The 18,661-nt window shown below is 39.0% G+C and overlaps 1 protein-coding gene across 1 annotated transcript in view; it reads right to left on the bottom strand.

The window, feature by feature from the left end:
* The window catches only part of NRK (Nik related kinase), a 163,809-nt gene that overhangs the window by 37,689 nt on the left and 107,459 nt on the right, over positions 1-18,661 (bottom strand). The window contains exons 12-14 of the mRNA XM_065900975.1: positions 8,979-9,042; positions 7,398-8,565; positions 5,004-5,111 (exon numbers count right to left, since the gene is read on the bottom strand). Coding sequence (XP_065757047.1) covers positions 5,004-5,111; positions 7,398-8,565; positions 8,979-9,042 — 1,340 coding nt within the window. The remainder of the gene's footprint in view (positions 1-5,003; positions 5,112-7,397; positions 8,566-8,978; positions 9,043-18,661) is intronic.

Here is an 18,661-nt window from a genome sequence, read left to right as displayed (position 1 = left end):
AAGGCTCAAATCAATAGAATGAGCAATGAAGAAGGATAAGTAACAACTGACACTGCAAAAATACAAAGGGTCATGAGAGATTACTACAAGCAACTGTATGCCAATAAAATGGACAACCTGGAAGAAATGGACAAATTTTTAGGTTAGAAAAGCATGACCTCCCGAGTCTGAACCAGGAAGAAATAGAAAATATAAGCAGACCAATCACAAGCACTGAAATTGAAACTGTGATTAAAAATCTTCCAACAAACAAAAGCCCGGGACCAGATGGCTTCACAGGCGAATTCTATCAAACATTTAGAGAAGAGCTAACACCTATCTTTCTCAAACTCTTCCAAAATATACCAGAGTGAGGAACTCTCCCAAACTTATTCTACAAGGCCACTATCTCCCTGACACCAAAACCAGACAAAGATGTCACAAAAAAGATAACTATAGACCAATATCACTGATGAACATAGATGCAAAAATCGCCAACAAAATACTAGCAAACAGAATCCAACAGCACATTAAAAGGATCATACACCATGATCAAGTAAGGTTTAACCCAGGAATGCAAGGATTCTTCAACATATGCAAATCAATCAATGTGATAAACCATATTAACAAATTGAAGGAGAAAAATCATATGATCATGTCAGTAGATGCAGAAAAAGCATTCAAAAAAAAATTCAACAGCCATTTATGATAAAAACTCTCCAGAAAGTAGGCACAGAGGGAACCTACCTTAACATAAAAACGGCCATATATGACAAACCCACAGCCAAAATCGTTCTCAAAGTTGAAAAACTGAAACCATTTCCACTAAGATCAGGAACAAGACAAGGTTGCCCATTCTCACCACTATTATTCAACATAGTTTTGGAAGTTTAGTCACAGTAATCAGAGAAGAAAAAGAAATAAAAGGAATACAAATTGGAAAAGAAGTAAAACTGCCACTGCTTGTAGATGACATGATACTATACATAGAGAATCCTAAAGATGCTACCAGAAAACTGGTAAACGTAAATCAGTGAATTTGGTGAAGTAGCAGGATATAAAATTAATGCACAGAAATCTCTTGTATTCCTAAACAGTAATGATGAAAAATCTGAAAGAGAAATTAAGAAAACACTCCCATTTACCTTTGCAACAAAAATAATAAAATACTTAGGAATAAACCTACTTAAGGAGACAAAAGACCTGTATGCAGAAATGTATAAGACACTGAAGAAAGAAATTAAAGATGATACAAACAGATGGAGAGATATACCATGTTCTCAGTTGGGAAGAATCAACATTTTGAAAATGACTCTACAACCCAAAGCAATCTACAGATTAAATGCAATCCCTATCAAACTACCACTGGCATTTTTCACAGAACTAGAACAAAAAATTTCACAATTTGTATGGAAACACAAAAGACCCTGGAATAGCCAAAGCAATCTTGAGAAAGAAAAACGGAGCTGGAGGGATTAGGCTCCTTGACTTCAGACTATACTACAAAGCTACAGTCATCAAGACAGTATGATACTGGCACAAAAACAGAAATCTAGATCAACGGAACAGGATAAAAAGCCGAGAGGTAAACCCATGCACGTATCACCTTATCTTTGATAAAGGAGGAAAGTGTATACAATGGAGAAAAGACAGCCTCTTCAGTAAGTGGTGCTGGGAAAACTGGACAGCTACATGTAAAAGAATGAAATTGGAACACTCTCTAACACTATACACAAAAATAAACTCAAAATGGATTAAAGATCTAAATGTAAGGCCAGACACTATAAAAATCTTAAAGGAAAACATAGCAGAACACTCCATGACATAAATCACAGCAAGATCCTTTTTTGACCCATCGCCTAGAGAAATGGAAATAAAAACAAAAATAAACAAATGGGACCTAATAAAACTTAAATGCTTTTGCACAGCAAAGGAAACCATAAACAAGACCAAAAGACAACCCTCTTAATGGGAGAATATATTTGCAAATGAAGCAACTGACAAAGGATTAATCTCCAAAATATACAGACAGATCATGCAGGTCAATATCAAAAAAACAAAAAACCCAATCCAAAATTGGGCAGAAGACCTAAATAGACATTTCTCCAAAGAAGATATACAGATTGCCAACAAACACATGAAAGGATGCTCAACATCACTAATCCTTAGAGAAATGCAAATCAAAACTACAGTGAAGTATCACCTCACACCAGTCAGAATGACCATCATCAACAAATCTACAAACAATAAATGCTGGAGAGGAAACCAGCAAGGAACACTCTTGCACTGTTGGTGGGAATGTAAATTGATACAGCCACTATGGAGAACAGTATTGAGGTTCCTTAAAAATCTAAAAGTAGAACTACCATACGACCCAGCAATTCCACTACTGGGCATATACCCTGAGAAAACCATAATTCAAAAAGAGTCATGGACCACAATGTTCATTGCAGCTCTATTTACAATAGCCAGGACATGGAAGCAACCTAAGTGTCCATCGACAGATGAATAGATAAAGAAGATGTGGCATATGTATACAATGGAGTATTACCCAGCTATAAAAAGAAATGAAATTGATTTATTTGTAGTGAGGTGGATGGACCTAGAGACTGTCATACAGAGTGAAGTAAGTCAGAAAGAGAAAAATAAATACTGTATGCTAATACATATATATGGAATCTAAAACAAAATGGTTCTGAAGAACCTAGGGGCAGGATAAGAATAAGAGGCAGATGTAGAGAATGGACTTGAGGACATGGGAAGAGGGAATGGTAAGCTGGGAAGTTCTGGGTGAGTGGCATGGACATATATACACTGCCAAATGTAAAATAGATAGCTAGTTGGAAGCAGCCGCATAGCACATGGAGATCAGCTTGGTGTTTTGTGTCCACCTAGAGGGGTGGGATAGGGAGGCTGGGTGAGAGATGCAAGAGGGAGGAGATATGTGGGTATATGTTTATGTATAGCTGATTCACTTTGTTATACAGCAGAAACTAACACACCATTGTAAAGCAATTATACTCCAATAAAGATGTTAAAAAAGTATGTACAGCTGCATGTAAAGGATGTTTTAAAACATCTATCATGCCATTCTGTGTGTGTATGTGTACAGATATGGAATTAAACACATAAGAATATATAAAAAATAAGTCACATGCACCCCAATGTTCATTTCAGCACTATTTACAATAGCCAGGTCATGGAAGCAACCTAAATGCCCATCAACCGACAAATGGTTAAAGAAGATGTGGTACATATATAAAATGGAATATTACTCAGCCATAAAAAGGAACGAAACTGGATCATTTGTACTGACGTGGATAGACCTAGAGACTGTCATACAGAGTAAAGTAAGTCAAAAAGAGAAAAACAAATATCGTATATTAATGCATTTATGTGGAATCTATTAAAATGGTATGGATGCACCGGATTGCAAGGTAGAAATAGAGACAGAGATGTAGAGAACAAACATATGGATACCAAGTGGAGAAAGCAAGGGTGGTGGGGTGGTGGTGGGATGAATTCAAAGATTGGGATTGACATATATACACTAATATGTATAAAATAGATAACTAGTAAGAATCTGCTGTATAAAAAATAAATAAATAAAATAAAATTAAAAAAATAAGAAGGATGATTGTCCATGACATACATCATAATGGACTACTGTGAAACATCTTGAAAGAGGAAATATAGTGATCTTGGGTCCTTGTCCTAATTAAGAACAGCAATGAGACTCATGACTCACTATGAGTAAGGCAAGAATTTCTGAGTTCTTCACCCATCCACCTATCTGTCCTTAGTGACCAAAAATTTTTTAGATAGCTAGCTGTAAGGAATGCTGTCTGTAATGACACTACCTTGTCCACACAGGAATTGAAACTGCTACTTGGTCCTCACCAATACCATGTGCTAAATATCTATTAATAAACTCGTGAAAACAAAAGTCAACCTGGACACCAGGACTGACTTGATTATTCCCATAAATCTAAGAAAATAAGTGACAGATTCAATAACCCAGACCCTGTCATAAACTACATCTCAGAACAGAAATGATCAAGGGAAGAAGTATGTGTGATTGTGTTACAAGCTGAACTACTGAATATTTCATGGGCAATATTTTTACTTAGAAGAATGACTGATGAGACAAACTGTAGTTATTCAATTTGGGTATCTGGCAGGCATTTTATTTAAAATCAACAAAGTAAGCCTATCAATTCAAAGATAAAGCAACTGATGTTAGTTGTTAGCAATGATAAAATTGAGCTTTCAATTGAATATTAGAATTTTAAACTCATCTATCACTGTGCATTTGACAGCTTATCAATACTCAATAATTTTTATGATGAAATTGATGATATTAACAAATGCCACTTTTTGGTGTTGTAAAATAAAACATGTAAATATTTGGAAAGATCTACATATACAGTGAACCAATATTTTCCGACTGAGCAATGCACAAAGATACAAAATTGTGTATGAGCAAAACATATATTCACAGCACACAAGAGACTTATGGATTTTAATATTACTGAATATTCAAAATTTCACTGATATGGTTTTGGACTCCACTTCTCTAGTTGTGGTGTATTTCAAAGAATATCCACAATTATCTGAAAAATCTATGGAAATTCTCTTTTTCCAACCACCTATATGTGAGAAGTCAGCTTTTACTCATATACTTCAACCTAAACAACATATGGCAACAGGTTGAATGCAGAAGCAGATATGAGAATCCAGCTGTTTTCCATTAAGCAAGATGGAAAATTGTTATTTTCACTAAAATTTGTTTCTTATATTAATATCTAATAGTTTTCTTACTTTTTAAATGAAGTAATAAATATTTAAAATTTGTTGGTTTTAATTTCTAATACATCATACATTGAATGACACAATCCAACTAAGTAAAAGCTTTTGGGGTCTTCAATGTTAAACAGTATAAAGACATCCTGAGACCAAAATGTTTAAGAACCACTGTTCCAGGCACTTATTAGTGCCACAGCAACTCATATAGAGAAACTCACCTCATTTTCTTTAGGATTTGGAATGTATGGCTGCAATGGTTCTATTTGGACTTCAGCCTGAATCGAATGAAATACTTCATCATTATCTGATGATTCATCTTCTTTTTCCTTGAAACAAAAAGGAAAATAAATATTTTACTTGTTGTTAAATTGTAAATAATACGAGCAATTCCCATCATCTTAATGTTCAATTAAAAAAATAATTTTCAAATATTCAAATTGATTTAAGCCTGTAGTTTCTAATAGTTTCTGGTCCTGGATCCCTTTCAGAATCTGAGTAATGCTACAGATTCTTTGTAGAAAACTGCATACAGACAGACACATATCTCTGCAAGTATTTTCAGGGGGATCACTGGCCACCTGCAACTCACCTATTAAACCCAGGTTAAAAATCTCTGGTCTAAAGCTTAACTCATAGCCGCAAACTGTCATATTTAATAAGCGGTTATAGCTACAAAGTTTGGTCCTCCTGTGCAGTGGAAGATCTGAAACACAGCAGTGCAAATATTTCTTCTTGATTGAGTCCTAGTAGTTTAGGAAAGTTTCTGTTTTCCCATTTAAGCCAACTGATATTTCTTCAACTCAAACAGAATAATGGGAATGTGTTTTCTTTCCTTCTAGTGAGTTGAAGCACTCACATATGTCTTTAAACTCTAATAAATTTTCAGGTATTTCAAAAGACCTATGACTTTGACTAGAACATCAATAATTTTCTTTTTCTTTATGTTTTCTTTAAGAGTTACACATAAAGGCAGGAATGCCTATACAAGATCCTAGGGTCATGGGATTAGTAACTATTATTTAGTGACTTTTTCTTCCATTTTAGAATGGCTTCTCACATAAATATTTAAAACACTGAATGCCAATAAGTATGGGTCATGCTACTAATACTATGAGTCTTGCAGAAATGCATAAAAGTCTTTTTAAAAAATGCAAAGCCCATTAGATCCAATTGTTATTAAGGCTCATTGGGAATAGTCATTAGCATTTTAGATGCCTTAATGTCAGGCAAATAGTAGCATTCTAGACTCATGCCACCCTTTCTCTATTTGGTTTCTTTTGCTTCTTATCTTCCTGTTTTTTGGGGGACTAGACATTCATTTCCCCTTTTGGGTCTTTCTTTTCTTGTTGCTTTTACCTTTTCTCATGTTAAACATGTCAGGGAAATAGTATTTGCTCAATTAACTCAATGGACAAAAACCAAAAGTCTCCCTTATTCAGACGTTCAGACAAGGTTCACTTGTAATAACTACATTAATTATTATTAGGTAAATGGATGTTGATACCAGGGTTTAATTTAGGATCTTCACAATGATTCCTTTTATGTAAATGGATGCTATGAAGTATTAGGAAACAACTGCTTTCCTGGTCTTTTTGACCTCTATAATTTGCTTACAAAGCCCACAAACCCTTCAGGATCAGATTAGATTTGCCAGATTGTATCCATGAACTCCAGCCCAATTATATCCATTTATATTAGAGAACTTTGAAAGAATGAAGTTTTGTTGACTAAACCAAAATAAGATAAAGAGATTAACATATTGTACCCCACACTTCAAAAGAGTGCAGAGATGAATTTGTAACTTGTGTCATGTTCCATGCAGGTACTTCATCAATTATGTAAAATGAGTGAAAAATAAGTGAGACAAGTCATACTTATGGTAACCATGTACAAAATGTTTTAGAAAATGCTTTTCCTTCTCAGTTTGACCTTTAACATCCTGATGTACAAAAGCTAGTGCAATTCTCTTAAATAATACATTCAGCATTCTATGGGAAGGAAGAGCAAAATAAACTTAGAAGTTGGAGGAACAAAATCAAATTTGTTTTTGTGTTTAGTTTTAATGAGTTATATTTGAAATTTTGACCTATGGAAGTAATTTTTTTTTTTTTTTTTTGCTGTATGCGGGATGCACAGGCTCAGCAGCCATGGCACATGGGCCAAGCTGCTCCGCGGCATGTGGGATCTTCCTGGACCAGGGCACGAACCCGTGTCCCCTGCATCGGCAGGCGGACCCACAACAACTGTGCCACCAGGGAAGCCCTGAAAGTAATTTTTAAAGATCCAGTATAGTAACTTTAAATGTGCATATGACATCCCTTTATTGGCTAAGGGAATAATAGGTAGACATTTAACTAATAATTAAAGCTATATCTCTACAGAGATATTAAGCAATTACCTGGGTCATTCAAGCAAATTTTTCTTTCTCAAATTTAGTCACAATTATCTGGAAATTTCAGGATAATTTATTTGAAGCACAAGTTATTTAGATAATCTTCTCTGGGACACAAGGAATATTTATTTCATTTGGTTTTTACAGAGGGAACACTTGAGTATGAACTAGCATATTTTCTCTGCATATTTGACTTAGGAAAAATATCAGAAACTCTTACATTTGCAACTTGTCTCAATTCTTCTTCATGCTGATTAAAGATATCCTCCCATCTGCGTTGGCGCCTTTGCCTATGGGCTTCTAAATCTGATAGCTCAAACTCTTCAGGTCTGCGTGACAACTTTGCCCGGAACCTCTTTGGTGATAGTCTTTTTGCCAATGCCTGCCTTAGACTAGAAACTTTTGATTTTTTCTTCCGTGCTTGTTCTGGTTGAGAGTAAAACACGTCTGATGACAGGTTTTCCATCAGGGTTTGCAGTAGACCAAGCGGTTTTGAGTTATGTGAGTTTGGTGCTCGAAGTAAGTCTCTTGATAGTCCCTCTATCAGTGCTTGAACAGAGCCAACTGCCTGCGTGGGCTCTAGTGCCCAGGCCTGTGCTTGAGGTGACCTTTCATTTTGCCCCTCTACTGGAATGAGCACCTGAGTATCCAAATGTAGTGGCAACAGCACGTGGTGGTTCTGTGACAGTAGGGGCAGGAATACCTGGGCATGTACTCGTAATGACTCAGGTTCCTCTGCCTCTGTCTCTGCCTGTGTAGGCTCAGCAGCCTGTTCCTGTACCTCTGGCTGCTCGGGTGCCCTGTTCTGCTCCAGCTGCTGCTCAGGTACCTGGTTCTGTCTCTGCTGTTGTTCAGGGACCTGGCCCTGCCTTTGCTGTTGTTCAGGTACCTGATCTTGCCCTTGAACTTCCTCTGGTACCTGGTCCAGATCCTGCAGCTCTTCTGAGGCCTGGGGCTGGGCCTGAGCCTGCTGCTCTTTGGGTACCTGGGCCTGTACCTTTAGAGGCCTAGGGGCCTTAACCTGAGCCTGTAGTGGCATAAGCATCCAGGCTGTCCTCCGTAGTCGTGGAGGTGCCTTCATCTGCATCTGTAGGGGCCTAGATGCCTTAGCCTTAACCTGAGCCTGTAGTGGCATGAACACCCGAGCTGCCCCCTGTAGTCGCTGAGGTGCCTGGGCTTGCCCCTGTAGAGGCCTAGGTGCACTGTCATGAGCCTGTAGTGGCATGAACACCCTGGCTGCTCCCTGGAGATGCTGAAGGGCCTGAACCTGTGGCTCTTCTCGATCAGGTAACCACCTTGGCTGAGAGGGTTCTCCATGCAGGACTCTAAGTGGTCTGCATCTACTGCTCGTAGGCAATCTCAGAAGCTCATGAGTACAAGAAGGTCCCCTAGAAATAAACATACAAATGAATGCTGTACAATTAGAGTTCTCAGTAGAGTGAAGTCATTCAGGGGAAATGCTTTTATTTTAAAAGATGAACATTTTCTGCAATAAAGGTATCTTCAGTAAATCTTTCTTGAATCATTCCTGTAATGTCTGAAAGTCTTTGCATTACTAATATATTCAGTACAAATGGTCTAATAATATACTTGATCATTCTATTACCAGAAATTAAGGACTCTTTGGGTAGTAATAAAAACTTTTCCTCAACATTTCCACTCAAATATCTCTTGCAAATACAGATCTGTTTTTATTTTATCAGAAAGGATTAAGTTTTCTGAGTCACATATAACAGTATGGAATCAACTGTCTTACATGAATTGCTAACATCAAATTATATATGTAATATGTCTAACGCACCTGAATCTTCTCATGGTATACTGCTCCTTAATAGCTTCTTCTCTTTCAAAGATCAGAGGTATTCCTTTTTATGAAAGAGGAAAAAATGCATAACAGTCAACAGAGATTAAGATAATCCACCTTAGTCAACGTGCACCCTTTACTGCTCAGGAAGCTGAGTGAATTTATAAGGACAAGAGGACTGTAACCCTTCACATAACGCCTAGTTGGTGATGTAGACAATATCCTTGTTCCTAGGCCTACTTCTGCAGCACGGTGCATCTATTCCATAGAGACTAATTTCTCTCAGCATAGGAAAAAATATTTAGCAATCTGATTGCTGCAATTCTAAAGAGGAAAAATTGAGAAAGGTAAAAAGAGAAAGGGCCAAGAGAACCTAGATGGTTGGTGAGCATGGCTTATAGGTGTGTACTCTGGATTTAAGGACTTTATGGCTTGGGCTCACACCTATCTTTTGTCCTTTCAATGAGAAGGTAAAAATCTAAATTCTGGGTTTTACACTTGACACACTGAAAATGTTTGGCATCTTTCCTGTCAGCTGTGCAGTACTGAAATATAGAAGCTTAAAAATAAAAGACTTTTCTTTTGAATTTCCTATATTAAAGACTTTGGGAATGCGGCCCCCACTTTTCATGCATCGCCTCAGGGACTTCTATAGCCTCATGAAGAAGCTCAGGGTAAAGGCACAGCTGCCAAAGCAGGAGTAAGAGATACTTGACACCAGGAGGGAGATCCCAAAGAAGCCGCAGCTGCAGGAGGTGGGAGTCCTGGTCACTGTTGGCCTTCCCTGAGGGCTTCGACTGGGTCCCTCAGGCTGTGCACCGGCTGAGCACCACCCGCCTCATGGACCCATCCTGCCTCACGTCACTAAACCAGTCGCCCTGTTGCCAAAATGAGCTAAAGTCTGAAAATTGCTCAGCAGGACCAGGCATAGCACGAGCCTCCTATCTTGTGGTTTCACTTGCCAAGGACCACTATCTAAATAATTCCGTGTGTCTGACAGGGTCTTGGTGCTCCAGTCAGGTGTCAGGCCTGAGGCTCTGAGTGGGAGAGCTGAGTTCAGGACATTGGACGACTGGAGACCTCACGGCCCCACATAATATCAATCAGTGAAAGCTCTCCCAGAGATCTCCATCTCAATGCTAAGACCCAGCTCCATCCAACAGTCAGCAAGCTCCAGTGCTGGACGCCCCATGCCAAACAACTAGCAAGACAGGAACACAACACCAGTCATTAGCAGAGAAGCTGCCTAAAATCATAATAAGTTCACAGCCATCCCAAAACACACCACCAGACGTGGCCCTGCCCACCTGAAAGACAATATCCAGCCTCATCCACCAGAACACAGGCACCAGTCCCCTCCACCAGGAATCCTACACAACCCACTGAACCAACCACACCCACTGGGGGCAGACACCAAAAACAATGGGAACTATGAACCTCTAGCCTGTGAAAACCCAAACACAGTAAGTTGGGCAAAATGAGAAGACAGAGAAATACACAGCAGATGAAGGAGCAAGGTAAAAACCCACCAGACCAAACAAATGAAGAGGAAATAGAGGTCTACCTGAAAAAGAATTCAGAATAATGATAGTAAAGATGATACAAAATCTTGGAAATAAAATATACAAGACAGGACGAGGGGAAGATGGTGGAAGAGTAAAATGCGGAGATCACCTTCCTCCCCACAGATACACCAGAAATACATCTACATGTGGAACAACTCCTACAGAACACCTACTGAACGCTGGCAGAAGACCTCAGACCTCCCAAAAGGCAAGAAATTCCCCCACGTACCTGGGTAGGGCAAAAGAAAAAAGAATAAACAGACACAAAAGGAAAGGGAATGGGACCTGCATCAGTGGGAGGGAGGTGTGAGGAAAGAAGGTTTCCAGACACTAGGAAGCACCTTCGCGGGCGGAGACTGCGGGTGGCAGAGGGGGAAAGTTTCGGAGCGGCAGAGGAGAGCGCAGCAACAGGGGTGCGGAGGGCAAAGCGGAGAGATTCCTGCACAGAGGATCGGTGCCGACCAGCACTCACCAGCCCGAGAGGCTTGTCTGCTCACCCGCTGGGGCGGGCGGGGCTGGGGGCTGAGGCTCGGGCTTCGGTCAGAGCACAGGGAGAGGACTGGGGCTGGCGGCGTGAACACAGCCTGCAGGGTGCTAGTACACCACAGCTAGCCGGGAGGGAGTCTGGGGAAAAGGCTGAACCTGCAGAATAGGCAAGAGACTTTTTCTTCCCTTTGTTTCCTGTTGCACGAGGAGAGGGGATTAAGAGCGCTGCTTAAAGGAGCTCCAGAGATGGGCGCGAACCGCGGCTAAAAGCGCGGACCACAGAGACGTGCATGAGATGCGAAGGCTGCTGCTGCCGCCACCAAGAAACCTGTGTGCGAGCACAGGTCACTATCCACAATCCCCTTCGGAGGAGCCTGTGCAGTCCGCCACTGCCAGGGTGCCAGGATCTAGGGACAACTTCCGCGGGAGAACGCACGGTGTGCCTCAGGCTGCTGCAACGTCATGCAGGCCCGCCCCGCACTCCGTGCCACTCCCTCCCCCCACCCGCGGCCTGAGTGAGCCAGAGTCCCCGAAGCAGCTGCTCCTTTAACCTCGTCCTGTCTGAGGGAAGAACAGACGCCCTCTAGAGACCTACATGCAGAGGCGGTCAAATCCAAAGCTGAACCCCGGGAGCTGTGCGAGCAAGGAAGAGAAAGGGAAATCTCTCCCAGCAGCCTCAGAAGCAGCGGATTAAAGCTCCACAATCAACTTGATGTACCCTGCATCTGTGGAATACGTGAATAGACAACGAATCATCCCAAATCGAGGAGGTGGACTTTGGGAGCAAGATTTATGATTTTTTCCCCTTTTCCTCTTTATGTGAATGTGTATGTGTATGCTTCTGTGTGAGATTTTGTCTGTATAGCTTTGCTTCCACCATTTGTCCTAGGGTTCTATCTGTCCGTTTTTTAAAAATTATTATTATTTTTTCTTAATAATTATTTTTTATTTTAATAACTTTATTTTATTTTACTTTATCTTCTTTCTTTCTCTCTCTCTTTCTTTCTTCCTTCCTTCCTTCCTTCCTTCCTTCCTTCCTTCCTTCCTTTCTTTCTTCCTTCCTTCCTTCCTTCCTTTCTTTCCTTCCTTCCTTCCTTCCTTCCTTCCTTCCCTTCTTTAGACAACGAATCACCCAAATTGAGGAGGTGCACTTCCAGAGCAAGATTTAGGATTTTTTCCCCTTTTCCTCTTTTTGTGAGTGTGTATGTGTATGCTTCTGTGTGAGATTTTGTCTGTATAGCTTTGCTGCCACCATTTGTCCTAGGGTTCTACCATTTGTTTATTTTTATTCTTAATAATTAATTTCTATTTTAATAACTTTTTAATATTTTATCTTACTTTATTTTATCTTCTTTCTTTCTTTCTTTTCCTTCCTTCCCTCCTTCCTTCCTTCCTCCCTCCCTCCTTTCCTTCTTTCTTTCTTTCTTTCTTTCTACTTCTATTAATTGTTTCTTTCTACATTTTCTCCCTTTTATTCTGAGCCGGGTGGATGAAAGGCTCTTGGTGCTGCAGCCAGGAGTCACTTCTGTGCCTCTGTGGTGGGAGAGCCAACTTCAGGACACTGGTCCACAAGAGACCTCCTAGCTCCACATAATATCAAATGGCGAAAATGTCCCAGAGATCTCCATCTCAACACCAGCACCCAGCTTCACTCAACGAGCAGCAAGCTACAGTACTAGACACCCTATGCCAAATAACTAGCAGGACAGGAACACAACCCCACCCTTTAGCAGAGAGGCTGCCTAAAATCATAATAAGTCCACAGAAACCCCAAAACACCAACAGATGTGGACCTGCCAACCAGAAAGACAAGATGCAGCCTCATCCACCAGAACACAGGCACTAGTCCCCTCCACCAGGAAGCCTACACAACCCACTGAACCAACCTTAGCCACTGGGGACAGACACCAAAAACAACGGGAAATACGAACTTGCAGCCTGCAAAAAGGAGACCCCAAACACAGTCAGATAAGCAAAATGAGAAGACAGAAAATATGCAGCAGATGAAGGAGCAAGATAAAACCCCACTAGACCTAACAAATGAACAGGAAATAGGCAGTCTACCTGAAAAAGAATTCAGAATAATGATAGTAAAGATGATCCAAAATCTTGGAAATAAAATAGACAAAATGCAAGAAACATTTAACAAGGACCTAGAAGAACTAAAGATGAAACAAGCAATGATGAACAACACAATAGATGAAATTAAAAATACTCTAGAAGGGATGAATAGCAGAATAACTGAGGCAGAAGAACGGATAAGTGACCTGGAAGATAAAATACTGGAAATAACTACTGCAGAGCAGAATAAAGAAAAAAGAATGAAAAGAACTGAGGACAGTCTCAGAGACCTCTGGGACAATATTAAACGCACCAACATTCTTATTATAGGAGTTCCAGAAGAAGAAGAGAGAAAGAAAGGGACTGAGAAAATATTTAGTTGAAAATTTGCCTAATATGGGAAAGAAAATAGTTAATCAAGTCCAGGAAGCACAGAGTGTCCCAAACAGGATAAACTCAAGGAGAAACATGCCAAGACACGTATTAATCAAACTGTCAAAAATTAAATACAAAGGAAACATATTAAAAGCAACAAGGGAAAAACAACAAATAACACACAAGGGAGTCCCCAGAAGGCTAATAGCTGAACTTTCAGCAGAAACTCTGCAAGCCAGAAGGGACTGGCAGGACGTATTTAAAGTGATGAAGGAGAAAAAACTGCAACCAAGATTACTCTACCCAGCAAGGATCTCACTCAGATTTGATGGAGAAATTAAAAACTTTACAGAGAAGCAAAAGCTGAGAGAGTTCAGCACCACAAAACCAGCTTTACAACACATGCTAAAGAAACTTCTCTAAGCAAGAAACACAAAAGAGGGAAAAGACTTACAATACCGAGCCCAAAGCAATTAAGAAAATGGGAATAGGAACATACATATCGATATTTACCTTAAATGTAAGTGGAGTAAATGCTCCCACCAAAAGGCACAGATTGGCTGAATGGATACAAAAACAAGACCCATATATATGCTGTCTACAAGAGACCCACTGCAGACCTAGAGACACATACAGACTGAAAGTAAGGGGATGGAAAAAGATATTCCATGCAAATGGAAACCAAAAGAGAGCTGGAGTAGCAATTCTCATATCAGACAAAATAGACTTTAAAGACTATTAGAAGAGACAAAGAAGGGCACTACATAATGATCAAGGGATCGATCCAAGAAGAAGGTATAACAATTGTAAATATTTATGCACTCAACATAGAGCACCTCAATATATAAGGCAAATACTAACAGCCATAAAAGGGGAAATTGACAGTAACACATTCATAGTAGGGGATTTTAACACGCTGCTTTCACCAATGGACAGATCATCCAAAATGAAAATAAATAAGGAAACACAAGCTTTAAATGATACATTAAACATATTGGACTTAATTGATAATTATAGGACATTCCATCCAAAAAGAGCAGAATGTATATTTTTCTCAACTGATTATGGAACATTCTCCAGGATAGATCATATCTTGGGTCAGAAATCAAGCCTTGGCAAATTTAAGAAAATTGAAAACATATCAAGTATCATTTCTGTCCACGACGCTATGAGACTAGATACCAATTACAGGAAAAGATCTGGAAAAAATACAAACACATGGAGGCTAAACAATACGCTACTTCATAACGAAGTGATCACTGAAGAAATCAAAGAGGAAATCAATAAATACCTAGAAACAAATGACGATGGAGACACGAGGACCCAAAACCTATGGGATGCAGCAAAAGCAGTTCTAAGAGGGAAGTTTATAGCAATAAAACTCTTTCTTAAGAAACAGGAAACATCTCGAATAAACAACCTAAACTTGCACCTAAAGCAATTAGAGAAAGAAGGACAAAAAAACACCAAAGGAAAGAAATCATAAAAATCAGATTAGAAATAAATGAAAAAGGAATGAAGGAAATGATAGCAAAGATCAATAAAACTAAAAGCTGGTTCTTTGAGAAGATAAACGAAATTGATAAACCATTAGCCAGACTCATCAAGAAAAAAAGGGAGAAGACTCAAATCAATAGAATTAGCAATGAAAAAGGAGAAGTAACAACTGACCCTGCAGAAATACAAAAGATCATGAGAGATTAGTACAAGTAACTCTATGCCAATAAAACGGACAACCTGGAAGAAATGGACAAATTCTTAGAAATGCACAACCTACCAAGACAGAATCAGGAAAAAATAGAAAATATGAACAGAACAATCACAAGCACTGAAATTGAAACTGTGATTAAAAATCTTCCAACAAACAAAAGCTCAGGACCAGATGGCTTCACAGGCGAATTCTATCAAACATTTAGAGAAGAGCTAACACCTATCTTTCTCAAGCTCACCCAAACTATATCAGAGGGAGGAACACTCTCAAACTCTTTCTACGAGGCCACCATGACCTTGATACCAAAACCAGACGAGGAAGTCACAAAGAAAGAAAACTATAGGCCAATATCACTGATGAACATAGATGCAAAAATCCTCAACAAAATACTAGTAAACAGAATCCAACAGCACATTAAAAGGATCATACACCATGATCCAGTGGGGTTTATTGCAGGAATGCAAAGATTCCTCAATATATGCAAATCAATTAATGTGATATACAATATTATCAAATTGAAAGAGAAAAACCATATGATCATCTCAATAGATGCAGAGAAAGCTTTCGACAAAATTCAACACCCATTTATGAAAAAAACCCTCCAGAAAGTAGCCATAGAGGAAACTATCCTGAACATAATGAAGGGCATATATTACAAACCCACAGAAAACATCATCCTCAATGGTGAAAAACTGAAAGCATTTCCAGTAAGATCAGGAACAAGACAAGGTTGCCCACTCTCAGCACTCTTATTCAACATAGTTTTGGAAGTTTTGTCACAGCAATCAGAGAAGAAAAGGAAATAAAAGGAATCCAAATTGGAAAAGAAGAACTAAAGCTGTCACTGTTTGCAGATGACATGATACTATACATAGAGAATCCTAAAGATACTACCAGAAAACTACTAGAGCTAATCAATGAATTTGGTAAAGTAGCAGGATACAAAATTAATGCACAAAATCTCTGGCATTCCTATACACTAATGAAGAAATATCTGAAAGTGAAATGAAGAAAACACTCCCATTTACCATTGCAACAAAAAAGAATAAAATAGCTAGGAATAAACCTACCTAAGGAGACAAAAGACCTGTACGCAGAAAATTATAAGACACTGATGAAAGAAATTAAAGATGATACAAATAGATGGAGAGATATACCATGCTCTTGGATTGGAAGCATCAACATTGTGAAAATGAATCTACTACCTAAAGCAATCTACAGATTCAGTGCAATCCCTATCAAACTACCACTGGCATTTTTCACAGAACTAGAACAAAAAATTTCACAATTTGTTTGGAAACACAAAAGACCCCGAATAGCCAAAGCAATCTTGAGAACGAAAAACGGAGCTGGATTGGTGCTTTGTGACCACCTGGAGGGGTGGGATAGGGAGGGTGGGACGGAGGGAGATGCAAGAGGGAAGAGCTATGGGAACATATGTATATGTATAACTGTTTCACTTTGTTATAAAGCAGAAACTAACACACCATAGTAAAGCAATTATACCCCAGTAAAGATGTTAAAAAAAAAAAAGAAAAAGAAAAACGGAGCTGGAGGAATCAGGCTCCCAGACTTCAGACTATACTACAAAGCTACAGTAATCAAGACAGTATGGTACTGGCACAAAAACAGAAAGATAGATCAATTGAACAGGATAGAAAGCCCAGAGATAAACCGATGCACATATGGTCATCTTATCTTTGATAAAGGAGGCAGGAATGTACAGTGGAGAATGGACAGCCTCTTCAATAAGTGGTGCTGGGAGAACTCGACAGGCACATGTAAAAGTATGAGATTAGATAACTCCCTAACACCATACACAAAAACAAGCTAAAAATGGATTAACGACCTAAATGTAAGGCCAGAAACTATCAAACTCTTAGAGTAAAATATAGGGAGAACACTCTATGACATAAATCACAGCAAGATCCTTTTTTGACCCATCGCCTAGAGACATGGAAATAAAAACAAAAATAAACAAATGGGACCTAATGAAACTTCAAAGCTTTTGCACAGCAAAGGAAACGATAAACAAGACCAAAAGACAACCCTCAGAACGGGAGAAAATATTTACCAATGAAGAAACTGACAAAGGATTAATCTCCAAAATTCATAAGCAGCTCAATAACAGGAAAACAAACAACCCAATCCAAAAATGGGCAGAAGACCTAAATAGACATTTCTCCAAAGAAGCTATACAGACTGCCAACAAACACATGAAAGAATGCTCAACATCATTAATCATTAGAGAAATGCAAATCAAAACTACAATGAGATACCTTCTCACACCAGTCCTAATGGCCATCATCAAAAAAATCTAGAAACAAGAAGTGCTGGAGAGGGTGTGGAGAAAAGGGAACACTCTTGTACTGCTGCTGGGAATGTGAATTGGTACAGCCACTATGGAAAACAGTATGGAGGTTCCTTAAAAAACTACAAATAGAACTACCATATGACCCAGAAATCCCATTACTGGGCATATACCCTGAGAAAACCATAATTCAAAAATAGTCATGTACCTAAATGTTCATTGCAGCTCTACTTACAATAGCCCAGAGATGGAAACAACCTAAGTGTCCATCATCAGATGAATGGATAAAGAAGATGTGGCACATATATACGATGGAATATTACTCAGCCATAAAATGAAACAAAATTGAGATATTTGTAATGAGGTGGATAGACCTAGAGTCTGTCATACAGAGTGAAGTATGTCAGAAAGAGAAAGACAAATACCGTATGCTAACACACATATATGGAATTTTAGAAAAAAAATGTCATGAAGAACCTAGGGGTAAGACAGGAATAAAGACACAGACCTACTAGAGAACGGACTTGAGGATATGGGGAGGGGGAAGGGTGGGCTGTGAGAAAGCGAGAGAGAGGCATGGACATATATACACTACCAAATGTAAGGTAGATACCTAGTGGGAAGCAATCGCATGGCACAGGGAAATCAGCTAGGTGCTTTGTGACCACCTGGAGGGGTGGGATAGGGAGTGTGGGAGGGAGGGAGATGCAAGAAGGGTGGGATAGGGAGAGTGGGAGGGAGGGAGACGCAAGAAGGAAGAGATATGGGAACATATTTATATGTATAACTGATTCACTGTTATAAAGCAGAAACTAACACACGATTGTAAAGCAATTATACTGTAATAAAGATGTAAAAAAAAAACAAAAAGAAACCAGGGAATGAATGTGCAGGTAACAATTCACCATAATGCATATTTTACATTAATTCATAAAATATGTAGCAAGTGTCAATGTGATATATTCATATATATGAATATATATGCATATATTCACATGCAAGTATAAATATTATTATATGGTTGTTAACTGAAGCAGAGTTTAACCTCAACATGCATTTTCCATAATTTTACCTTTATTCTGTGAGAATGAGAATAAGTTCTGTACCTGCTCATGCTCATGGGAAATCAAGTCTATGCATTGAGATTTAAACAATCCAAACTCATTAAGAG

The sequence above is a fragment of the Phocoena phocoena genome, chromosome X (genome assembly GCF_963924675.1).
Source record: "Phocoena phocoena chromosome X, mPhoPho1.1, whole genome shotgun sequence".
Classification (NCBI taxonomy): domain Eukaryota; kingdom Metazoa; phylum Chordata; class Mammalia; order Artiodactyla; family Phocoenidae; genus Phocoena; species Phocoena phocoena.
The sequence above is the reverse complement of the archived record's forward strand: the minus strand, read 5'-3'. Positions and strand labels throughout refer to the sequence as shown.